A 27,531-nucleotide genomic window follows, 5' to 3' on the forward strand; every position below is an offset into this window, starting at 1 on the left:
GGTCCATAAGTTTTCAAAATATGGTTTCATAGTCATCTGATAAGCCTGATATCTTTTAAACATTTATTAAAGCAATATTGTTACTTGTTATTTTAAGAGTAAATGGAAGTAAAAAGATCTACAGGGAGTGATTTTTACTTTTAGAATTCTTACAAAATGGTAAACATGACAGCATGAAACCCCATCTATACGAGTAGAATGTTTTATATAATAATTATAAAGTGCTTATAATATTGTCTGGGAGATGACATCTTACACATGCCACTTATATACTCTTAAGATACGGAATCTATAATTATCTTATTCCTGGTACATGTGTCCTGCATAATAAATTATAGGCCTTCCTCTACTAGAAATTAATCCCACCCTACATTGCATAAGAAGTATTTGAAATGTATAGCAGTAAGTTATAACTGTCTTACAGCAGAATTTCTCAAACATTAGTCATTTGACAGCTTCATCTCCTCTGTAATCATGTGCTGCCTGTTATGCACTTATTTTTTCTTTAAATTGAATTAGTTTTTCATTTATTCTAACCCTACCCCAAAATGTCAGTGGAATCAAAAGTATGATTATATACTAGTTATGTTTTAAATATCATTAAATAAATATAAAGCTATAAGATAAAATTGTTTTTCAAAGTCATACTAAACATGTGTACCTTCACTGGTACACAGACTATACTTTTAAAATGACTACTTTTTGTGTCAAACATACTTTGAATTAACATGATACAAAGTTTAGGTATGAAATTTTGTGGAGTAGAACACATTCACACATAGCCTGATTAAGACAAAAACCCATTTCCCGTCCTCTTCTTGTTGGGACCAAACACTTCCCTAAACAAACATGGTTCATTATTAATTAAAGGCAAAAGAGATTACAGATACTAGTAACAGAAACTCATTTAGTAACAGTCCTTAATACCAAGTGATCCTTTCAAAATGATGCCAATAGGGCAGCCCTGGTGGCTCAGTGGTTTAGCGCCACCTTCAGTGCAGGGTGTGATCTTGGAGACCGGGGATCAAGTCTCATGTCAGGCTCCCTGCATGGAGCCTGCTTCTCCCTCTGCCTGTCTCTGTGCCTCTCTCTCTCTCTCTCTCTCTCTCTCTCTCTCTGTCTCTCATGAATAAATAAAATCTTCAAAAATAAAAAACTGCTTCAAAATGATGCCAATAAACTCAGTACATAAAGTGGAGTGGTTAACCTCAAAAACAATTTCTTCCTATTTTTTGCTGAAGTAAAACACCAAATTCTACTCCTAGTCTGAATTTAAATTTAGATCAAGTCAAAACTTTGTGATTAAAATAATAGGATTTTCCATTCTTTTACATTCCTTTTGAAAAGGGTGTCTGTGTCCAAGAAAGCTAGCTGATTCTTCATCAACTTTTGTATTTTAAGCCCATATTGCTTTTTGTTACTTCACAGTATTTAAACTGAAATTTAAGATTAAAAATAATTAAGTATGAATACTTTAACATTTCATTATGCACTTATGTACAGAAGTCATAGTTGTACTGAAATGTCCCTTTCTATTTTAATATTGTAGAAGTGGTGAGCAAATTTCTCCAGGTATTTAGACACTGTGATCTGGACAATACTTACTTAAAATGCTCTTGTAGACTAAAATACCAGGTCAAAGAGATTTCTGGCAGTAATAAGGATAGGCAGTTCTTTCATACAACAACTTTTTTTTTCATACAACTTCTTGAACAAAATATGACACTTTAAATTTTATAACAATTTAAATATCTCAGCATATATTTATTACATGATTATATTCATTATTATATTATTATTTTATGCTTTGGGATATTATTACTTTTTATCTATGTACAGCTTTGGACCTAAGGAAATGTCCAGTCTATTTTTTTTTTTTAAGATTTTATTTATTTATTCATGAGAGAGAGGCAGAGACATAGGCAGAGGAAGAAGCAGGCTCCTCTCAGGGAGCCTGATGCTGGACTCGATCCCGAAACGCCAGAATCACGCTCTGAGCTGAAGGCAGATGCTCAACCACTGAGCCACCTAGGTGTCCCGGGAAACTTCCCATTTAAAAAATGATTTATTTAAATCCCTTCTAATGAAAAGCAGAAGGTAATGGATTGAATGTTTCACATCACATGAAAAGCTACACTGAAAATTCTGAGATCTTTTATATTTAAAATGAGAAGATTACATTAACCTTTTCTGTGTTTCTCTCTTTTTTTTAACTCTAAAGTAAATATGACTTCTTAAAAAGATAAATTTCATAAAATGTAAGCAGTAAAATAATCTTTAAAGTGATAGGGTTTTATATGACTAATGTTTTCTTTATCATTTACCCAAATTCATTTAACAGCTATCAACAAATACTACTGAGAACTGTTATGTTTGCATGAACTCTGCTAGGTACAAAGAATGCAGCAGTGGGAAAAAAAATCTTCTACATTATGGTGCATACAACTTCGGAGGGAGATGGAATCAAAGCATATTTAAAATCAGTAGTCTTTTCCCTATGAATATGCAATTCTGAATTATGCAATTTGCACATCCAAAATACCAATTTTGAGTATGTAAGTGCGTTTTTACAAGACTACAGATATTGCTTTGGCATATTTTTTTGTGCTATCGCAGACCCAGTTCAACTTGTTCTTCTGGTTGGCCTGTGTATCATGCACCTTGGAGAGTAGGTCTACTCTCATAGAATATCTCCACTCCGCTTGCTCCAGAATGATAAAAATTGCATAGACTGATTTAAAAACAAAAACAAAAACAATGGCATAAGTGGCTGCGTCTTTGTATTATAAGGAAAAATGAAAGATTTTCAACTTCATTTTCCTCTTTAAATAGAAATTACCAAAATAAGACCAACAAATCCACAATTATTGATTTAAAAGAGAGACTGTAGAGTTTCAAATATCTGAACTTTATTATAAATACTCTAGTGAAATGAAAAGCTAAAATATGGCATATTTATAGCATCATCTTTAAGTATGAAGGACAGAATGTCTGTATCTTTTATATATCTTTTAAGTAGCTATACTTCTGGGCAAATTTTTTACAGCTGTATTTTTATCACTTTTATGATGAATTTTATTTATACCTTTTTACCAAAGCTAGAAGATCCATTTGGCATGCAGTTATGGGCAATTCTTAGTGCCTGATTCTGAGACCGATAAAACAAAACAAAAACACAGGAATAGAGGTCAAGGTGAGAACTATAATGTAAAAAAATAAATAGGCAAATAAAATCAATAAAATGTTTTAGTACAAAATTGAAAGAGCACTGATGATATATTTGTTCAAATATTTTAAAGACATCCATACATACAGTTGAACTAGCTGTATTGCTTAATGCAGGTAATCGTATGACAAAAGGGTAGAAGTTATTAAAAGGCATAGACTTTCCATGAATCAAGGATTACAGATAATGAAATTGTTAAATTTCAAATGAAAGAATGCTCCCTTGAATTCCTCTAGCGCAATTTGCAAAATCAATGTCTGAAAGGAACACCTTTCTTTTAATGTGCTGTGCGTTAGAGGATCTCAAGGAGCTATCCATAGAGTAAGATACATTAAAAAAAATAATCTGCATAACCCATGGGTTCCTAACTACGTTAGCTTTGGTATTCCCAGTTCATTTAAAATACAGTGTTATGAATTAGTGCTATGTATAAGTCACAACATTGAAATAATAACTTAGTATAGTGAGGCAGTGTTTGCAATCTCCTTTTTCTATATAGCTTTTCCATACAACTCAGTTATAAGAAAAATTAAGATTACTTTAGTAAAATCTTTACATTGGGGGGGAAAGTCAATTCTGATTGTAGAGAAGAATGCCAAAGAACATAAGTCTGGCACCTGTAGATTTTAAAGCCTGTATTTTTTTTTCCCTTTGTAGAGATAATGGGCTTTTCTGAAGGATTTTGTATTTGAATGACATTTTTAAGGTCCTCCTAATGCATTTTTTCATACTAGTGCTCTGAGAGCAATATTATAGGTCCCTGCTGGGCAATAGGCAAAATGGATACTTCTATCCCCCATCTGATGTAGGTGGTAGAATAGAATTAGGCAGGTTGGAAATCTTCCTGGATGCTACTGAGCTTGCTGAGAGGTGGGTTTTCAATCATTTACAGCTTCCTGAAATTCTGTTTCCAGCCCACAGCTTGAATAACAATTATCAAAGAAGTCAAGCCATAAGTTCAACATATGCTTTTAAAAACTACTTTTGATAAAATTCGGTGAAATATTTTAAAAATAGGAGTGTCATTATTCTTTTAAAAAACATTATTTATTAATGAACTATTATTTTTAAATGTATTATAAGAATTTCTACTTGAAAGAAGCCGTCATCAGGTTTGTAAGATAGCAGTAGTTCACGATTTCGCAGGAATTGTTCTGGGGAAACATATCATTTATATACTGAAAGTGATTTTAGTATGGCTTTGTAGCAGAAAATATTTTTTTCTTGTAAATACTTTGTCCTACATCGAGTTCAGTTGATATTTATTTCTTCTTATGAAGCAATCTAGTACTGTCCCCGAAAAAATATAAAATCATATAGCTATAAGGAAATATGGAGGTGTCAGTGAATATTAATAGACCAAAAAATAAATTTTCTGGTATTTGTAACTTCTTTATTTTAGTAAATAATATTAACAAAATTCAAGAAACAAGATGAAGCAAATTTGAATAAATGCATGACAGTTATGCAGTCATTTGGGTATGATTTAAAATAATATATATGAAAACTAAATTCAAATTACTATATAATAAATGCAGCATATCTGAGAAAATATTTAATCCAATATCTAATAAACAACTTGCATAAAAATAATACATCTGATGTATTTCGTTGTCAACTTTAAGCATCCAACAAAAACAGGTGCATAAAAGAATGTTACTTTCACAATAATTAACAAATAAAACTGAATACATTTTAATGAAAATTACCTTAGCATAGTTACTGCAGTGCCTTCATTGCCCTTGACTCAGAGGTGAACAGTAAAATTAAATGATGTATTAAACAAAGATATTCAATAATAGCTGTGTTCAGCCATCTTTTGAGCACTGGTGTTTATGATAGGGGTTCAGGGTGGGACAAAAATGTTTTACATGTAAATCAGTTTTGGCTATTAATGTTACATTGTCATGATCTACATCTTGGAGCAGCATTATTACTGTTGCTTTGTAATCCACAGAAAGTTCTTTCGAGTTTCTAAATCTCTTATCCTCAGATTATTTTTAGATGCATATTTAATAGTGCATATACTTATAAGAAAAATGTATTTATACTCTATCAGATATGTAGAAGCAATGCATTTCTAATATTTGTGGATTCTACTGTTTTTTCCCTGACCTAGACCACTCATCTTGCTCACCTTTTTTAATCCCCAGCCTAAAATTTCATTGTCTATTATTATAATTAGGACTTCATACGCATTGCTCAATTTTTTTTTTTTTTTGGCTTCGTGAAATGTTTCTGGCAAAACAGCACTCATGGTTTAATTAACCTCCACATCTATTCCACACATGTGGTAGGACAGCTGAGCTTACATGGAGGAAAAGCTTGTAATCATTCTGAATGGTCTCTCCTTAAAGTTGTGGTGCATACCCTGTGGGCATTTTGTTGTTGTTGTTGTTGTGTACCATTCATTCCACATTTTTCTGGTCCATTTTCTTGACCAGTTTTAGACAACTATCTTCAGTTCATTTCCTACATCCTCAAATTTGCAAATTTCCTCTATCCCCAAAGTTTTGCTGATGATCTGCTCTTTTATTAAGAAGCAATCAAAAAAAACTTTAACAAATTCCTACTACTACATCTACACTCATACATATCTGAACCTGTATGTTACCATGAATGCAATATCTGAGTTTTTTACATGGCTCCTAGTATGCTTTCTAACATATGAATATCAGTCCAGTAATTCAGATCCTTATTCTCAACAATATTTTTACCCAGTACCTTATTTATCATTCCTGTCAACATCCAAAAATATTCTATTATTTTTCTTTTATTTATATATTGCATATAAAACATATGCATTTTATATGTATATCTGTAACATACACACATACCTACTACACATATCCTTCATATATGTGAATATATGTGTGTATAACATATAGACAGGCAGAGGATGGATGGATGGATGGATGGATGGATGGATGGATGGAAAGATAGATATCTCATATAGCTTCCACATGCCATCTGATTTTCTATCCTGTGTAGTCACAGCAAAATCCCTTGAAAATGTTGTTTAACCTTGCTCTAATTTTTTTCCTCCAATTATTTCCTGAACATAAGCTTTGATCATATCACCCCACTGAAGCTCTCTGACAAATTTACCAGTAATGTTCATCTTCTTAAAACTCAGTGGTAAATTATCAGTCCCCCCCCTTTTTTTTCTACCTAGTAACAACAGTGACCCAATGAAATTATCTCTTTTGCTTAAATCTTGTTCTTTAGCTTGCAATATACTTCTGGGTTTTCGTTTGCCACACTTCTCTCTCCTTTCAGTACCCTTTGATTAATCTTTGCCTTCTAATTGGCCTCTAAGTGATTAAAGGCCTTGGTTTGGGGCCCATTCTTGAATTCCTTTCTCTATGCTTATTCCCTTGACTTATTCATCTAGTCTTATGGCTTTGTTTACCACTTGGATCCAGTAAACTCTAAATCTCAACCAATGGACCTCTTCACTACTTCCTAGTCTTTATCCAGTCATGTACCAGACAACTTCATTTGGATATTAAATACGTAGTTTAAAGTGAAAATATCTAGTACAGATCTGTCCATTATCTTCATATTTGCTTCTTCCTCCATCATCTCAACCTTATTAAATGGTGACACTTTCCTTATAGTTACATAGACTAAAATTCTTGGAGTTATCTTTGATTGTTATCTGTTATTACACCCATATTCTTTCTTTAATCTTCTAGCCCAATTTTAAATATATTCAAAATTTGTTCATTTCTTAACACCTACTTATTACTGCTGTAGTCCAAGCCATCATAATTATTTGGCCTAGATTATTACAATGGATTTGAAGAGATCTCAGTGCATTAGTCTCCTTAAAATAGCTAGATTGCTTCACTTGAAACAAGCCAGATAATATCATTCTTTTGTTCAGAAGCTTCCAGTAGTTTCTCATATCGTTTGGAAATTCCTTCTATTACCTGCATGTCTCTGTAGGTAGGCCACTCTTCCAATCTCTGTTATCTCCTTTTTTCCCATATGTCCTACTATTAAGATTAATTAGTTTCAACCAAGTAAAATTTCACATTCCTCCATCAATCCTTGAATATTGCAAGTTTTTCAATAGTGTGTCTACTATATCCATCTAGAATATTAACTGCACATAGCAAGTAATAAGTGTAGTGAAAACTGTCACAAATCTTTGATGTACTGACTACAGTTTCCAATTACTTTTGAATCTTCTGAGAGTCCTTGACTGACAAACTGAGGTCTATATAATAGATGGTTGATTTTTAACAGGTATTAACTCTGAATATATTTTGGTTAATTATTGAGTTCTTCATGTAAACTAAGGATAAGTTGCAGACCACTGTTCTTTCAATTACAAAATTCAGAGCCACTTAAGAACTTAAATATCTCTAAAACACGAGAGTTAATTTCCTCTCTGGACGTTTGCATTCAACTCTGAAGTTCACTGTATCTATCAGAGTCATAGGAGCTGTGATGATTCAGGAACAAATTTTAATTATAGAGACATGTAATGCTGAAGTAATAGTAGCATATCTATTGATCAAAATTTGAATGAATTGATATAATTGTTTGATTACTTAGTAAGTTAATAATCTGTTTATCCATAAATTAAAATGCACTTTGGAGTCAAGTGATAGATAAGGTGATAATTAAGGGGATCCCGTTCACAAAATGAATAGAAATAGGAGATTATCAAGCCATTAAATTGCACATTTTTTGTATGTGTATCATGGAGATGTTGGAGATTTATTGAGGCCTTATCCATCTCTTCCTATATTATAAGAAAACTGCCTGGCTGGCTATTTTGATCAGCACTTTGAGATATAGGACGTTACATATTTATTCACTAATAGTATGCTTTTTTAGTATCTTCTCATAAAATTACAACACTCTGCCCTATGTTATAATTATTTGACCTCTTCTTATGCTTGCATATTCCAGCACACAATTAGAGGCTTGATGAAAGCTGTTTCTCATCAATTTTATGTCTTGTAGCCAAGGTAGTATAATTTCCCAGACCATCTCTGATCCCTGGGCATTTAGTTTCACCAGATCTCCCTTTAATGATAATGTTCTTAATTTTTTCATGGTCTAATGATTGATACAGAACACTGTAAAGATTCACCACAGGCATTTCTGATTTATAATTTTTGGATTGTTTTAAGGAAAATTACTACAATATAGAAATACAAGATGCTTTATCTTCTCCTAATGTCTTTGACAAATTCCACACAGTACCTTCTCTTTTTCATGGTTTCAGGTTGCAGCATTGATTCATTTATCCCATCAAACATTTTTAGTTCTCCTCCTCCTTTGCATTATCATTTTAATAACTTCTATTATATCCTTTCTGAAGAGTTCCTTCTCTTTAATTGAAGGCTTCTAACAATAATAAAAAGTTCTCTTTGCATATGCATTCTTTCTTGTAGCTTACCTATTCTTTATGGAGGATTACTTTATTTGCTATAAAACAAGCAAAATCCAAACCAAAAGAAAAGCAGCTCAATGGAGTTTATATATTTGTTACATACAGTTTTAATTTTTAGCCATTTCTTGGAGATAGGTTGTTTCTGTGTCTGTGTAATGATTTGATGAAATTGTGGTTTTTGGTATTTTGGTGCATAGTGAGTAATTTTTGGTTTTTACATTCATGCCTTATATAAAGCATTTCCAATAAATATACACTGCTTTCATTTATGATAATTATGTTCATTTGCTATGAGTCAAATAGCAACACAGCTACCCAATGCCTGGTTATGAGACTTTGAAATAAGGTTTTAATCACTCAGCATAGCTCCCTGTTCAAAAAGGAGCATATATTTGCTATAATACTAGTGACACATATAATAATTATATATATTAGCTATATAAGATTTCTTATATATCCAATGATGTAGACATTTAAATATATATTTTGCATGATGTAATTTAAAAAGGAAGGAAAAACATACACATACATTGCCAGGTACTTTTTTTCTTCCCTTTATTTTTTTGTTTAAGTTTTTATTTAAATTCCAGTTAGTTAACATATAGTATAATATTAGTTTCAGATATAGAATTTAGTGATTCATCACTTATAAATAACACCCAGTGCTCATCACAAGTGCCCTCCTTAATCTCCAACACCCATTTATCCTATCCCTCCACTTTCTTCCCCACTAGCAATTCTCAGTTTATTCTCTACCATAGTTGATTCTCTACCATAGTTGGTTTTATGTTCTCCCCTCCCCCATCCTTTTTTTTATCCCTATGTTCAACTGCCCAAGTATTTCTTGTGGTTGACTTCAAGTTTCATAGTGTTGTGCTTGAAAAATATGCATGGTATGATATGAATCTGTTTGTATTTGTTGAGGTATGATTTGTGATCCAGTATGTAATCTGTTCTGGAGAATGTCCCATGTGCACTCAAAAAGAATGCTACTTTAGGATGAAATATTCTGATTATATCTGTTAAGTCCATCTCATCCAGTGTGTCATTCAAAGTCATGGTTTTCTTAATTGATTTTCTGCTTGGATGATCTGTCCATTGCTCTGAGTGGGGTGTTAAAGTCTCTTACTATTATTATATTATTATCCATGAGTTCCATTATGTTTGTTATTAATTGTCTTATATATTTGGATACTCTCAAGTTAGGGGCATATTTACAATTATTAGATCTTCTCATTGGATAGACCTCTTTATTGTGATGTGGTGCCCTTCATCATTTCTTGTTACAGTCTTTGGCTTAAAATCTAGTTTGTCTGATATAAGTATGGCTACTCCAGCTTTCTTTTGTCATCTGCTACCTAGATAATGGTCTCCATTCCCTCAAGTTCAACCCGTAGGTATCATTAGGTCTAAAATTAGTCTCTTGTAGGCAGCATATAGATGGATCTTAGTCTTTCTTATCCATTCTGATACCTTATGTCTTTTGATTGGAACGTTTAGTCCATTTGCATTCAGAGTGGTTATTGATGGATATGGACTTAGTGCCATTGTAATACTTTTTTAAGTCTTTGTTTCTGGAGATTTTTCTCTGTTCTTTTCTAGCCTTTGTTGCTTTTCATCTTTCTTTCCCGCTAAAAGAGTTCTCTTTACTATTTCTTGCAAGGCTGGTTTAGTGATCACAAACACCTTTACTTTTTGTTTGTCTAGGCAGCTTTTTATGTCTCCTTTTATTCTGAATGACAGCCTTGCTGGATAAAGTATCCTTCCGCATATTTTTCCCATTCAGCGCATTCAATATATCATGTCATTCTCTTCTGTCCTGCCAAGTTTCTGTAGAGAGGTCTACTGCTAACCTTATTTGACTTCCCTTGTAAGTTGGAGACTTTTCTCTTGTTGTTTTTAGGATTTTTTCCTTATCTCTGTATTTTGCAAATTTAACTACAATATATCTTGGTGCTGGCCTGCTATTGATTTTGCTGGAAGTTCTCTGTGCCTCCTGGATTTAGATATCAGTTTCCTTCCCCAGATTGAGAAGTTTTCAGCTATAATTTACTCAAATAAACATTCTGCCTCTTTTTCCCTCTTTCTTCTGAGATTCCTATGATATAAATGTTTTTACACATTATGGAGTTGCCGAGCTCCCTAAGTCTACATTTGTGATCCAATATTTTTCTCTCCCTCTTCTTTTCATCTTCATCATTCTCTATAATTTTATTGTCATCACTTATTCATTCCTCTACATCTTCCATCCTTGTGGTCATTATATCCAGTTGGTTTTATATCTCAGTTATAGCATTTTTATTTCTGTCTGACTAGTTTTTAGACTTGTGCTCTTTTATCTATGTGGTAAGGGATGCCCTGTTGTCTTCTATGCTTTTTTCAAGCCCAGCTAGAATCCTTATGATTATTGTTTTAAATTCTGGATCAGGCATATTACTTATATCTGTTTCAATTAAATCCTTGACCTTTTCTTGTCCTTTCTTTTGAGATGAATTCCTCTGTTTTGGCATTTTGTCTAGGTCCTTGTTTTCTTTCTGTGTTAGGAAAGCCTGTTATGTTTCCTGCTCCTGAGAGTAATGGCTTTATTAAGAAGAGGTCATATGCTGTCCAGGGCCTGGCACTTCTGTGTCTCAGGTGTGTGCTGTGTGCACTATGCTGCTGTGTTTTGGCTGCTCTTTCTCTCAGGTCAGCCCTCTGCAGAATTTCTCCTTGCCTGCAGTAGGAAGTGTTTGGACTTTGGCCAGAGTGTGGTGAGTTTTAACTAGATGTGCCCTAATCTGCTTGTTAAAAAAGAGATTTGATGTTATTTCCACTAGAGCTGAAGCTTTGCAGAGCTTTCTGGTCAGTAGATGTGGTGCATGTGGGGAGGGGAGAGCATTGTGCTGGTTTTCTGGGTGATGAGCCCGCTGTGCTAGTTTTCAGGCACACTTGCCCAAGAAGAGCAGCACTTGCAGAGCCTAGGGGCCAGGACTTGGTGTATGCAGTTTAGGCAGCCAATGTTGGCTCTTTGCTGCTAACTGAAGTTAGTTTATGCTGAGGAATAGGGGAGAGAAATGGTGTTACTGGCTCTTTTGTCCCCAGAGAGGAAATGCCACCTATCCCAGATCCACTCCAAAGATGAGGAACCCTCTCTCCCATTATGTCGCAGGGCATCCTTACATCATGCCATTTGCCGCTGGGCTATCTGCCCTTATCCACAAGAGCACTGCAGTGCCCTCAGGGGCTTCACACCAGCCATTGTGTGTACCTCCAAAACTCCACTCTTTGAGCCTGGCTGGTGGTAAAAACTCACAAAAATCAGCTCCTCTCATTTTCCCAGTTAGTGACTTTGGGGAAGTGTTTTCCTTGTGTGATCCCCTATGTGTCCCTTCCCCCTTCACTCTCTCTGTGATCAGGGCTCCCTCTCCTCCACAGCACCCTCAATCCATTTCTCCCCCCAAACCACATCTCTGCACCTCCACAATGCGGCCTCTTTACCTCTAGTTGTACAGTTCTGTCAGCCCTCAGATCAGTTTCTTGGGTATACAGAATGATTTTATATTTATCTAGCTGTGTTGAAAGGATAAGACAAGGCTGGTGTCCTCCTACTACTCTGCCATTTTAGCTCCTCCTAACAAAATACGTTTTAACTTACGGTTTCAGTCTGATGAAAATGATGTTAAAAGTGATGTGTACTCTAAGAGTTTTCATATCTATGACAAAAAGTGATCATTGGAGGGTAAATAGGTAAATTTTCTGATGGTCGTGTGGAATTAGTGACAACTTAAAATACTTGTTGGGGCCCCTGGGTGACTCAGGCAGTAAGGATCAGACTCTATTTTGGCTCAGGTCACAGCCTCAGGGTCCTGGGATTGAGCCCATGTTGGGCTCCCTACTCAGCAGGGAGTCTGCTTGTCTCCCTCTCCCTCTGCCCCTCCTTGTGCTCTCTCTCAAATAAATAAATCTTTAAAAATTACCTATTAGAGCTTCTCTTTTATAATGGATAAAGCAGGGCTTGATTTATGCTCTGGATTTAAACAACAAGTACAATTTATGACATTATGGGCAGCACATTGATCCCTGAGAGAAGAGAAACAAATGATATGAGTCTTATGATTGCTCAAGCATAATGTCGGGAGAGTTTCCAGGCTACAGCAAAGAGATGAATGGTCTGGTTGTTTCTCTTAGTTGAAGAAACAGTGTTCCAAATTTGAGTCATCCATGGTGCTAGAATTCGCAGTATGGAATACTAGAGAGGAGAGAGCTCTGTAGGAAAGAGGGAAATTCACACACAGAGAGGTCCAAAGATCTTCAGTATTTTTCCCTGATGTTTTAAGCTGAGTACCAATATGTGTATGTGTGAGAGACTATTCAGAGATATAGAAAGAACCACTGGAATACTGAACAATGTTGCTTTAGTAGTGTGACCAAATTAGTCCTGAACTAAAGATTGCTCCCACCTCCCCTAACAAAATTTAAAATTTCAAAAGAATAAAATAGTTTTCAAGGATTTTAACAGTGTCTCAGAGAAGAGACCAAACACACTGAAAGGAATTAAAAAAAAAAACACTGCACTCAAAGTGTCTGGCACCCTATCAAAAATTATGGCAAGAAATATATAACGAATAGCAAACAAAAATACATCAATTAATATAAACAAATCCATTAATGACGTAGGAAATAGTAGATAAAAATATTCATATATGGGCAGCCCGGGTGGCTCAGCGGTTTAACGCCACCTTAAGCCCAGGGTGTGATCCTGGAGACTCAGGATTGAGTCCCTCATCTGGCTCCCTGCATGGAGCCTGCTTCTCCCTCTGGCTGTGTCTTTGCACCTCTGTGTGTGTGTGTGTGTGTGTGTCTCTTATGAGTAAATAAATAAAATCTAAAAAAAAAAAGAATAATCATATATGTATTTTTTACATATATACTGTCTAAAAAAAAGCATGAGCATAATAAGGAGACACAAAAGAAACAAAGTAAATAATTCTAGAGATCAGGAAACGTCTGAAGTAAAAAAAGAAAAAAAACATGGAATTAATAGCAGATTACATACTACAGAAGAAAAAAATTAAAAAAAAATTAAGAATTTTTTAAAAAAAGATACTACAGAAGAAAAGATTAGTGAAATCAAAGAACAATATAACTTATTCAAATGTATATGGAGGAAACAGACTAATATATTCTTTCAGTAGTCCTGTCTTTTTTTTGTTTTGTTTTGTTTTGTCTTAAGTATTGACCAAAGATGACATAGGATAAGGGCTCTATTTGTCCCATTAGTTAGAGCAAAGAAAAATGTTCCCAAAATATTTTTAGTTTCTTCATACTAAAGTGGAAAAAAATCCATTATAGAATATCTTGTAGGATTTGTATAAAGATATACTAATGGAAAAGCATAGTGACCTCAATTAACATTTATTGAATATATGGTATATGTCAGGTATTTTTTAAGCACTTCATATAACATTATTGTATTACTTCCTATTTGATATTATGCTTCTGCTTTTAAAACTTCTTTGTCTAGAATTTGAACTGGATTACCATACTCCTTAAACTGGTTACATAATTGACTATAACATTTTTCATGTACCTAGAACTGAGCTTACCTAATCGTATATGATTCTAACTAGATGTGGGAAAAAGCAGCAAAGAGTAAATACTCTGTATTAGACAACTTGTACTGTGATAACTCTAGCAAAATAAATGACATTGAAATATCAGTGCCTTTCAATTAAGAATTTTATGGATTTTTATGTATTGACTTTGGATTCAGATCTTCTCTACATTGTTCTAACAGTTCAGGAAATGATCTAAAGGAATAGATCCATCTTGACTGTGCTGTTTATAATTTCCCATGGTAAATGTATGATGTAACTGAAAACAAAGGCAAAAGATTAGAGAACAGTATAATGAAATATCATGTCTATTCTTCACCTTTACAGGTATTAATATTGTGTTATTCCAATTCTAGTATTTTTAATATTGTGCTTCTTCTATTTCCAATGACTATCTTTGTGCTAGATAGTAAAACATTTTAAATTTTAGAATAAAAAACATGGAACCAGGTGACCTATGGATTCTTCAAAGCCTTAAAATCATGGAATCTGTGCTTATTAGTGATTACTCATATTACTTCCAGAGCAGTATGACTTAATAACACGATATCAATGTTCACAAGTTAAGTTCAGTTATGTGACATAAGTCATTGCACTACATCTGAGTATCTTATAATAAATGTTGACTAGGAAGGTTTAGAGTATAATGTGCCTCATTTTTTCACAACCCTTTTCTGTCTTTTCATGGTTGTATGACATGAAACTAAATTTTACCTTAATAGAGGATGTGATTTTTGGATCTGAGTATCTTCTTGGCTTCATTACTTCTTATTGATTTTTTGATAACCAGTTTTTCTTACATATCTTATTTTCCATTATAAAGGATACACAGAAAAAAAATGAGACTCCAGAAATGATAGTGACCATTCTATTTTTCTTGATTTCTTAACCTTGGAAAAACCACTGGAATTTTACATAGATGATACTTTGAATCAGTGGTATATTCTAAGTCCTGACTTTCTATTCTAGTCCCATACTTATGACTTAAATTCGTGTGTTTTGCATTTTCTAAACAATCCTGATATCAAATATTTTGTTTCATTATCCTTAGGTTAGATTAAAATGCCATACATAATTACACAACAAAAAATAAGTCTTGTCAGGCAGATTAGCCAACAGTTATGCCAGAATTATGGTCAGTTATACTATAAGCATATTCCTCTTATTCAAATTTACTTTCTTGGAGCTCTAATCACAATGAATGGCCATAATAAGTAATAGTGAATATCACAGACATGGGGTCATGTTACTTTATATGGCTTTGACCAGTATAAATTTCAGGAAGGTGATGCATAATCATTGGAATCTTAAAATTTTAAAACCATTGAATGGTATCATTGAGTTCATATCAATGTAACACTTACAAGACTGACCTTTCATACCAAAGTCATGGCCTTTGAATAGGGAAGGTCATCCTGATGAAGAGCAAAGTCAAGGATACATGCAAACTGTCCACAAATGTGATGGCAATTACAGACAAATTTAATATCTAGAGTTTTATTTTAGCATTATGGATATAATAAAATATGAATCCCATTATTCAGTAATTTAATTATTTATGTGTGAAATGTTTTATCATTTATCAGTAGGATTTTGCTCTCCTATGGTAGTTTCTTTGTCCTATTTTAATTTTGTTCTTTACTGAATATATTACAAATTTTTAATTGACAAAATATTATAAATAATTGGGATGTAGCTATGGGACTGTGAGAAAAGTCTAGCAGTAGTAATGCACTGGTGAGTAAAAAGAAGATAGGAGAGTTATTATTTCTCTGTGAGACAGAATACCCTTCGCTATCACAATGAAATGGATGTTGTATAAACTTATATATTTATCTCTTGGATATGGATATCAGATGTTTTATGCCAATTTATTTATCATGTAATAACACATCCTAAGCTCTTTACAAATACTCGTTTAATCTGCATAGCAGATTATGAGTGTTGCACTCCCATTATACAGAGACAGAAACTAAGATACAACTAAATTAAGTAATTAACTCCAGGTCATAAAGGTTGTAGGTGGCAGAATTAGGATATAAACTTTCCAGTCTGGTTCTGCCGTCTTAGCTGCTATGTTATGCTAAAGTTGGCATCACACTCGGGCATTAATATGAAATAAGCAGTTCACATTCTGAAAACCATCATTTTGACAACTGTTAGTTGGAACCCACCTTATATAATTTTTTTTGAAATTAAAATCTGTGAAGAGTTTATTCTAGTTTCACTTTATATCAACATCTCATTTATTAACATTTCAATTTTAAATATCAATTTTAAAGTACTGAAAATATAATATGGAACAGAATTATCCCAGTTATTAAAATATGGGTACATATCATAAAAGATGAATATATGCATGCATATGTATAATTTATAGACATACAATAGTTTACTAATGATAGAGAATATTTCCCATCCTGAGCTCTGTGACAGAAACCTAGAAATACTCTCTTCCCTTTTTCTTTCATCACAATTTCTCATCCAATCATTCACTAAACACTGTTGATTCTCCTTTAAAGCATTTATAGAATGTATTCACTTCTCTCCATCTCCACTACCACTACCTTTTCTTAGCACCTTATCCATGCAGTATGCTTCCATGGGCCTCTCTTCTCCCTCTTGAATTCATCCTTCACCCCACAGCATGAATGATCTTTTCAAAGAGCAAACACATTTGCCTTGTAGGCCTGAAACCTTTCATATCCTTTTCCAATTGCTTATGGAACACCCAAATTCCTTCTTTAATTTTTAGCAGTTTTATTTACAAATAATCTATGCAGGATGCAATTCACTCATTAAAGAATACAATTAAATGCCTGTTAGTATATTTGCAGAGCTGTGCAATTATCCACAAAATCAATTTTGGAATATTTTTCATCATCTGAAAAAGAAATTCCTCCCCTCTTGGCCATCACTCTCAATCTCCCCAAGCAGCTGCCGATATACTTCTGTATCCATAGATTTGTCTATTCTGGAAATTTCATATAAATGGAAGCAGTCAATATGTAGCCTTTGTTACTAGTTTTTTTCACTTAGCCTAATGTTTTCAAGGTTCATCCATATTGTAGCCTGTGTGTAAGTATTTAATTTCTTTTCATTGCCATATAACATTCCATTGTATGACTAGATCATTCTATTTATGCATGCAGTAGTAGATGGACATTGTAATGCTTTAATTTTGTGGTTTTATTAATAATGCTATTATGGACATCCATGTATAAGATTTTGTGTGCACATATATCTTTAATTCTCTGGTGAGTGTAATTGCTAAGTCATAAGATAACTCTGTGTTTAATATTCAGGATAACTGTCATATTTTTTTTTATCCAAACCACCTGCTCCATTTTTCATTCTCATCCACCAGCCAATTTGTCCACAGCTTCACTGATACTATTATCTATCTTTTTGATTACAGCTAGCCCAGAGGGTGTGAAGTGGTATTGTGGTTTTGATTGACAGTTTCGTGGTAGCTAATGATGTTGAGCATCTTTTCATGTTATTACAGGTCTTCCTTTGACTTTTGAGCCTCATTACAGCAGTCCTGTCCCTCTCTGGCCACTTTATCTCTTGCCCCTCTCCACTTTATATTAAGTATTCTAGTTCCAGTGAGCTTCTTTCATCTTTCTGAATGTGCCATTTTTTTCCTTCTAGTTCAGGCCTATGTAGTTCCCATTTCCTTCCTCCTTTGTTTCTTCTTTTAGCTTGGCCAGAGCAATTTTGTCAATGTGTGGTGTGCACAGTTGTGCAGAGCCTGACACTCACAAGGGCCCTGTGTGCTTCCATGTATTGCTGTGGTTGCCTTGAAATTCACAATAAGTTTTAGACAAGATATCCCACATTTCATTTTGCAGTAGGTCTTGATAATTATATAGTCAGCCTGGTGCTGGACCCATCTTTATTACTTATCCTTCAGATCTCAGTTTAGACAAACATACCTGTAAGACATTGTCCCCCACCTCCATAGACTGTATCATGTGTGTTTCCTGAACCTCATCTATACCAGCATGCATTATGATGTCATTTTTTTCATCTATGCCCTTTGACCTATAAGACTAAAGGCTCTGCCTTTCTGATTCATTATGATGTCCTCAGAAACCAGCACGGTGGTAAGATATGTAGTTCAACCCCATAGTTATGGCTCAGCAAAGGGCCACATAAGGAAAGTAATTCCAAATATGAACTCCAGGGCCAGACAGCCTTGACATCCAGTGCTATAATTTGTAAGATGTGTGGAAATTGCGTATTTAATGTTTTTGTTCCTCCATTTCCTCATCTTTATTTTTTTAAATATTTTATTTATTTATTTATTTATTTATTTATTTATTTATTCATGAGAGACACAGAGAGAGAGAGAGAGAGAGAGAGAGGCAGAGACATAGGCAGAGGGCAGAGAGAGAGAGAGAGAGAGGCAGAGACATAGGCAGAGGGCTTCCTGCAAGGAGCCTGATGCAGGACTCAATCCCAGGACCCTGGGATCACGACCTGAGCCAAAGGCAGATGCACAACCACTGAGTCACCCAGGTGCCCCATTTCCTCATCTTTAAAGTGGGAAAAATAATAGTCTAAATCTCATAGTAGTAGTATTAGGATTAATTGGGGATTTAGTGAACTAATAAATGTAGAACATTTAAAATAGTATCTTAACTACCACTGTTACCTGCTATCTGCGCTATATTCAGTTCCTATTTGTTGAATACATTATTGACTCTATATACAAAGAGAGAAGAGGGCATTAGAACCTAGGGAAAAATTATGTAAATTAAGAAATTACATTGTTCATATCACTCTTCCTTATATGATTTTGCAATGCTAGAAAGAAGGGTAGTTGTACAAAAGTTCAGTTTAGGGAATCAGAGCAGGAAGAAAATTAAGAAGCTGGGAGCAAGCTCAGAGGAAAGAGAAATTAATGCTAAGAGTAGGTATAGGAATCTTATAAGGAAGGAAGAGAATCTTTCTGTTTAAAATTCTTGCAGAAATTATTCAACTTAACCCAATGTTAACATAATTTTGAGAGGTTAGCTTGAGTAAATTAATACCAGTAACCTTTGGAACATATTTCCTTGTTTATGTAATTAACAGTTATGCTTTTACATTACCTCAAAGTATTTGAAGTTGCATTTAATTTACAGTCAATGAAGCTAGAATGCCATTACAAAAAGGCAAACAGAATGTATGATATAGGGATGCATGGTTTCTGTGTGTCTGTATTTGTCTTGGGTCCGGCGTGCTGTCTCTGTTTGCCAGTTCAACATCAGGAGAGCCTATGTACCCTCACTCTCTTCTCTGTGCCTGCTGGCTTCTCTCAGTTGCTTCATATGCCTTCTGGGGGCACCAGTTTTAAGTTCTCTCTATAAACTGTTCCTCTTTCATTATTCTGAGATCATAATCCAAACCTCCGTTTATCAGGGAACATTCTTCTCACTCTACCCCACCCCTCCATTTACTCATCCTTAAAATGGAATTTTGGCATTCCTACATGGTACTTTTCAGTTTGTTTGTATTATTTTTTCAAATTAATATCTGCCGAATTTTAATCTCCCAAAGGGTAAAAATGGTTCAGTTTTGCTCAACATGTATCTCCAGTGCCTGGGTGCTTTTTGTAGAATAATTGCACAAGAAAACAATTGCTGAGTAACTAAGTGACATAATTCACAAAACTCCCAAAAGGCCAGCCAAAGGGGCCAATGACATCAGTATATAGAATACAGATAGGGAATATCACCACGTCAAATGTGTTGTATACTACAATTGGGTTCTAAACCTGGCAATAAATATCTGGTCAGTATGGTCACAAAAACAACCTGTAAACATGATACATTGCATAATTTCAACAGTCCAGCAATTAAAATTGACAACAAAATATTTGTGTTGGAACTAAACTCTAGAAGGTAGTTATCACATAGATGTATTTCATTAAGTGATTCTTTTTTTTATCATTAAATGATTCTTGATTGGACAGTAAACTATCAATAAACATTTTTTTCAGTGCACTCTATAAATAACCATTTTATAAAAATATTGAAATATCATTCAAATAAGCAGTTCTTAAATTGACCTTTTGGAAAGGCAAAGAATATAACATTAAGTCAAATCAGAGTGCCTTTCTGTAAAGGATTGGAATAATTTTGTATAGTCAGGCACTTTACTTTCTAATCATCTTACTTAATGCAGTGATATAACCTGAAAATACTAGATGGACAGCTAATATGCCCATTAACCTGTCTCAATCAAATATCAGATGTCTTGCATGAATATTTGGTAGGTGGTGAATCAAAGCCAAGATATAAATTAATTTTCTCTCAGAAATATGTAATGCCTTTTTGTAACACAAAGAGAAAGATGTCCTTTGAAATGTCAGATATGAGAAGGAATGACTTTGGTCTTCTAATGTAAGTATTTGAGACAAATGCACATTGTAATTATTACAGAGTCAATGTCAAGTCTGAAAATGACTTATGATTTCTCAGGGAATCACACACTTTCCCAAAGAAATTCTGTTCTTCCAGAATTTCTGTTAATAATTTCAGATACATTGAAAATAACTTTTAAATTCCAACATCTTTACTAGTATCATACTAATTTTTAAAGATACCAGTTTTTCATAAGTCAAAAACCATATCATTTACAGCAGGTAATAACATGAGGACCTGTTTATTTTCAAAGGAGGCATATTTTCTCTATCAATTCTGTGAAAGAACAATACTTTTCCTAATAGAAAAATGAAGAATTTGTTTTGTATTATTAAAACGGTATTTTATCACATTAATAAAGTTACTAACTGCAAATTTTTAATTCATAGTAAATAATAACTGGAGGAATACTTTTCCTTTACTCAACTATATCTAAATTTCACTATAACTTAATTTGCTTTAAAGATATTAGAATATAATGGCCCTGTTCTTGGTACTAGTCCAGGTGACTTTAACATAAAGTGCCATAAAAATAAAAATGTTCTCACATTTGTTCAACTATAATATCCTACAAGATGAATTCTGAAGTTCCAATTAGATTAGAAAAAGTAGTGTGTTCTAAGAAAAGCACAGAGTTCAAAGTAGTACATTTAATAATTATATAAAACAGTTGATTTATTTTGAATATAAACTGATATTTTCCCAAGAAATTAAAGGGATGATGACAGAACCCTGTCATGTAAACATAGAAGAGGTAAAGGGGCAAAGGTTGAGACAGGTCTATGGAGGGTGCTTATGGAAATGACAGTAATTCAGATTAATTGGAATCCAAATTAATGGTATCCAAATTATAAAGTGGGCTTAAACAAAAAATCGATGTCTTAGACAGAAAGGAGATGTCACATGGAAGTCCTTAAATGTCAGGCTGAGACATTGGGATTTTATTCAGATGTCAGTAGAATGTTATTCATGATTATAGAGCACATGGTATATGAAACCTTCATGAAGTTGTTAGGAGAATTAAAAGTTTGCTTTTAGAAAAACTTATTCTTAGCTACACAAGAAATAATTTCTGCATCTGCAATGAGACTTTGCTAAAGAAACATAGGAAATAACATTATGCTGATGGCTTTTGCAGAGTCAGGGAATCTTTTTCAGTCGCATTCACCCTGAGTGTGATTGTTCTCTCTGAAACCCAGAGATGCCCGTTAGCATTCTTCCAACTCAGCAGCACAACTAAGCTTACAAATAGGAGAAGCAGAGAGCAGATAGGTCCCTGGAAATACAGTTGGTAGACATTGAACATGATAATGTTGAACAAGATGATAAACTGAGATTTATCATCACTTACCATGTAAATGGATAAAGACTTAGCAACTGATCTAAGACTGAAGACATGGTCTACCATGGAGCATGGAAAACAATTAGTACCATTCATGGAAGGAAAGACCACAGGAGTAGATCGTGTTGTGCTGGGTGACCGAGTGATATGTTCAGATATACCCATGCTGGTTGAGAAACATCAAATGGGCATGTCCTGAAAGAGACATATCTGGTTCCATAGCTCTCCCGGGAAAGAGGAATCTTGCCTAGAGAAAGAGTGACTACAGGTCATGACAACTGCTAATATGGGAGGGGATGAGAATGTCTAAGCAGAATTCATTGGCTGTGTTCAGGACAGAATACAGGGGCCCCCAAAGAGAGGAAACCTCAACCCAGACTAACAAGTAGTCAGAAAGTGACACTGGGAGAAAACACAATAGAGTGTGGGTGTCCTGAAAGCCAAGGGAAGTTTGCACATAAGGACGGAAGGGTAGTTTGTAGGGTCCAATGATAGAGATGCAGTAAGATAAGAAAATAATACTCATTTAGTTATCAAAAAGTAGTTACTTTGTATAACAAATTGGCCATTCTGTTTGAGATTACTCATTCTAATTTTTACTTCTGTGAGTTTCTGCATTTTTTTTCTCTTCAGTATGTACTCGGGTTGGCCACTGAACATCTTAATTATTGGAAAAAAGAGAATGTCTTTTGCTTGAAAGCCTTACCTTACTATTTTTTAGCAATACTTGAGAGTTGAGGAGCATATTTTTGGTCTGATCTGGGTCACATAATACATTCCCTGCATGTTTTTGTTTCTTTGTTTTTGAAAACCATTTTTACGATCATGATAGTAAATGAATTATGAGTGGCTGATATGATTGTATAGTAATTGCATTCCTTTATAAAACTAGAAGGCAAAAAAGTGATCCTACTGTGTCCCAATCAACTTCATGTTTGAAAAGGAGCTTTAAAATAGTCTTTTGATATTAATAAAAGAAAATAAACAAATTTTAATGATACAAAGACACATATTGAAATTCATTTGAATTTCAGTTATATAGAAAATTAAACAGCCATTATGTTATTACATAATAACTTACATATTTCAAATTAAATGTATGGCATGTAGTTTTTATTGAGGCACTAAAACCTCAAATATTGAAAATAATCAATTCAATAATATTAAAGTACATATTACAAATGAATTATAAAATGGCAGATACCACTATATTTCCTGATTGTGCAAAGTAAAATTCAGTAAATTAACTACCTCTGTTTTAACATGTGTGCTATCAAGGTATTTAAATGATTTAAGAAAACAATTGTAGGTATACCGATTAGGTTGCACACAAGAATTCTTATTTGAAATATAATCTCTAGGCTTTTGGATTATGAGCAACTCCTTGATTTGCATCAATATTCATAGGGCATGTGATTAATCTTTTTCATGTTGATTCCATTTACTTTCTAAGAATGACTTACATAGTGCTGTTTTTAATAATTTATCTGTTATAAATATGGTACCTAACAGACTTTGGAGCAGTGCTGTTTCATGCATTCAAAATAAATATAAATTCTTCTTAAAGCTTTAATTTCCATACATCTTTGTACACTGACTTTACATGGTGAAATGGAAACTAAAGTGAAGGAGGAATATCATTTTCACTGGTGGGTTTCAGCCAGAATTGAATGGGCATTGTTGTTCCATTCTGTTTGTGAAGAGCATAATTGGAAGCCAACAAAGCCCTTCCTAGAACATGCAAGCTTTTTAAAAAGCAAAGAGTGCACTAAATAAAGAGGTTGATAAAATATGTGTTGAAGTTTTTACTACATGTTGGTGTCCCTGTAAGCAAGTGGGTGGGTAAAATGGAAAAGCTAAAAACAGAAAGTCATAAACACAGAAACATTGGTTTTTAAAAAAGTAATACAGGTAAGACTTTATTTTCGTTTATTATATATGTGATAAACACCCTATGTTTGGTCATAATTTTGCACAAAACAAGCGTAAAATCTTTCTTTTTCCTGAATCGATGTAAACAGAGCCCAGATGGTCGTATCGAAGTCAAAGGGCAGCATGGAAGCTCATCACTGCATATTAAAGATGTGAAGTTGTCAGATTCAGGGAGATATGACTGTGAAGCTGCAAGTAGAATTGGAGGGCACCAAAAGAGCATGTACCTTGATATTGAATGTAAGTTATTTTCATTTTGTATGTTTATTAAAACAACTTTTTCTGCTTTGACAAGTATGAATTTTGGTAGGATCATCGAAATACCTGTGTAGTTCATGATTTGATGCATAGCTCTAGAACTATTGTTGGCATTCAAAGTCAGTTTTTAGAGACATCTAGTGGATGTTATAGGACACTTCACAGTACTATATAGATTTAATGGTTTTGATACTACTTATCCTGAAAACTTTGATTTTCTTTTTTGAAGTGTTTAACCCAAACACAATACAATTTGAATTGCATTAGTTATCAGTAATTGGTCAGTATCTTCTTAAAGTTTTATCTGTTTATTTATAATAGTAATAGTCCTGTGTATCACCTGTGTATTTTGTTAAATTATTTTGCATCCTCATAAGATATGAAATACTGTTTTTAAGATGATTGTATCAGCATTCATATTTTATCAGAGTAGTGTTTATTGTCTGTAAGTGGGAATTATGACAAGGAGATGTAATATTTGGGGAATATGAAAGCTAATGCACAATCCACCTTCCATCACTGAGTGGGATTTTAGAATAATTTCACATATATGTTTCTAAAAAGGAAGAAATTTAATATTATTTTCAGTGAATATTCAGGAATCATCAATGTTGGAGATTCTCTGATGTTTGAGAGGACATAACGGTCATAGTGGGGATGTATAAGATGCTCTTATTCACAAAACTTTGGAGAATTTCTTGTGCATTAATATTGATAAAATGTGATTAATAACTGTGAAATAAGATGTATTTTCATGGAGAATGCCTTTAGAAAGTAAATATTTCCTCAAGAACAGACACAAATAATCCATGTTATTTTACATATTCATAAGTGTTCTTGTTAAGAAATTCATGGAAAGGCCAATTAATTACAAAAAATGTGAAGGATATTAAATAATTATTTCACAAATTGCAGGTTTCATTTTCTAAAGGTAGAGAACTTCCAAGAAAGTCCTTTTATTGTCACCATACATCTTAAAAAAATAGAGACCAGCAAAAAAAAAAAAAAAAAAAAAGCCATAATAACGGTACGCACAGAGGAAGAAGTGATACTGATAACTTATTTATTAGCTTTATTTCCTAACACTATTTTCTGCTATTTTCCCATTATTTTATATGTATTAATATGTCACATATTAATAGATATATCTTTTTCAAGTCAACAGCATTTGTACAAATTATGAACATTTCTCAAATTTTCAACATCTTTGTTTATATTTTGTAATTCAAAATAAGTATTTTAAGTCAAAATTTACCTTACTATTTTTTTACTTTTTTAAATGTGAACCTGCATGAGCAAAAATTTAAGGGTGCCAAAACATGATTTATATTAGAGCTGCCCAACCAGTTTGGAGGGGCAGTTCATAGAATACTTCCAGCCTTTTCTCACTGTGCCAAAGAAATGGTAGGCATCATATTCTCTTAATAAAACTTAACTTTAGGGCTTTTTTCCTTCGCATTTTGTAAATATTTAAATGCTTATTTAATATATCCTAGAATTACTACTAAATTATTGCTATAAGTACTCAGAAAAGTGGAGCTCATGAGAAATGAGCATTGTTGATATTTCCAAAACAGAGTAAGGCTGACTGGGTCCTATAGGCAATATTAGGTTAATATATCAGTGCTAGGTTTGGTGCTAATTAGTTGTTTGACATGCATCCCTGGGACCTTGATTTCCATATACGTGAATTAAGAAGGTTAAAGGAAGAAATTTGTGGGGCTTCATTATACTTAACCATGTAAAAATGCTTTTACTCAAGCATAGTCACATCCTACAATCCTAGAACTTCTTAATTGTCCTCCATGCATGCCTACCTGAGTTTTCATTATGAAATAAATAAGTTAAATTAAGGTCTACAATTTCTGTTCTGTTTTAAAACTTCATTGAAAAGAATTTTAAAATGCCATACTGGAACAAACCGAGAATCTTTTCATTAAGCTGTTTAAGATTTAGAATTGGTACTGAGTGACTGTAGACACAAAATGAATAAAACAGAGCTCATGCTTCATTAGAACACTGGGATTGAGAGAGATTTAAATCAAACCTCAACTTGAATTCAAATTTCCAAAAGATAGGTGGAGAAAAATATCAAGATAATGTGAAATGCTGATGTATAATGACATGAGATTTTTAGTTATTACTGATTTCAAATAGGTAGAAAGCAATAGGGTAAACAAATGATTGTATATTGCAGTACAAATTGCATGTTCTTGTGATCTTCTAATAGCATGAATACTTTAACACACACACACACACACACACACACACAAAACATGCTTAGGATACTCTTTTTCAAGGACTAATATAACGAAGTACAAGTTGCTTTTGATCACAGAGGCATTTCTCCTTTGCTTAAAGGTATAGACATTGGTTGGCCTGTTTAATTTTCTGAAGTATATGTTTAGAATAAAGCTCACCAGCAAATTATACAGTATCTCTTATTTAGCCAGGATCAAAAAGAAACAATTTTCTTTGTAAAAGAATGTTTTGAGAATTCTTTGAACATTCCTTGAGATTGTTGTTGCTACCTGTTGATTAGAAGCTGGCTAGGTAAATCTATTTCAAAGATAATAAAATACTTTGTTTCAACTATTGAACCATTGTCTTAATAATTTTTGTTTTATGGATAGCTTTTAGAGCATGTGATCAATTTTTCCTTTAAACAATTAAACATTGAATTTTATTTTTCTTTATTAAGAATAATTAGAGAAATAAATACCCCTTGTTGACAATTTTATTAAAATATAGTTGGATTGTAGTTATGATGCCAATATATAAAGGGCAAAATGTTAACAGTTTTGACATATGGAAGTGCCTGCATATGTGTCACCATTATCTAAACAAACATTTACATAACCTCCAAGGATTTTCTCAAGCTCCTTTGTAATCTGTTCTTTCATTCTCCTCCCAAGCAACTGTTAGTCTACCTTCTATCACTATAATTTAGTTGCACTTCCAGAACTTTATATGCATAAGTCGTACATTAATTTTAATTTTTTACTAAGCACTTTCAGGCAACATACATTGATATGTTGACTATGAATAAAAATTTATAATTTGTTTCTGTCTTTGCATTGTGTGAATAAAACAAAGTTAGTTTATTTAGTCACCTGTTGATGGGCATTTGGTTGTTTTAAGTCTGGGCCTATTATGAAAAGCTCTTGTGAACATTTTTGAACATTGTGTAGAGATTTGTTCTTTATTCTGGAATAAAAATGTCTCTTTGAAGAGCAAAAGATTTTAATTTTGTTCCAGTCCAACTTATCATATTGGACTCATGATATTTTTCATGTTCCATCTAAGAAATCATTACCTAACCTATGACCACAAAGATTTATGACTAGGCTTTC

General features: G+C 33.4%; 1 protein-coding gene and 1 long non-coding RNA gene across 3 annotated transcripts in view; one reads left to right on the forward strand and one right to left on the reverse strand.

Annotated features, from left to right (window-relative positions):
• The window catches only part of NCAM2 (neural cell adhesion molecule 2), a 514,781-nt gene that overhangs the window by 352,248 nt on the left and 135,002 nt on the right, over positions 1-27,531 (forward strand). For both annotated transcript variants that reach the window (XM_072806615.1, XM_072806616.1), the window contains exon 9: positions 24,010-24,160. In XM_072806615.1, the coding sequence (XP_072662716.1) occupies positions 24,010-24,160 (151 nt within the window). The remainder of the gene's footprint in view (positions 1-24,009; positions 24,161-27,531) is intronic.
• LOC140621503 (uncharacterized) lies at positions 14,340-18,256 on the reverse strand. Its single transcript, XR_012021232.1, has 2 exons — positions 18,172-18,256; positions 14,340-14,492 (listed from the first exon to the last, which is right to left on the reverse strand). It is a non-coding gene; the product is annotated as an uncharacterized lncRNA (long non-coding RNA).

The sequence above is a fragment of the Canis lupus genome, chromosome 30 (genome assembly GCF_048164855.1).
Source record: "Canis lupus baileyi chromosome 30, mCanLup2.hap1, whole genome shotgun sequence".
Taxonomy (NCBI): Eukaryota; Metazoa; Chordata; class Mammalia; order Carnivora; family Canidae; genus Canis; species Canis lupus.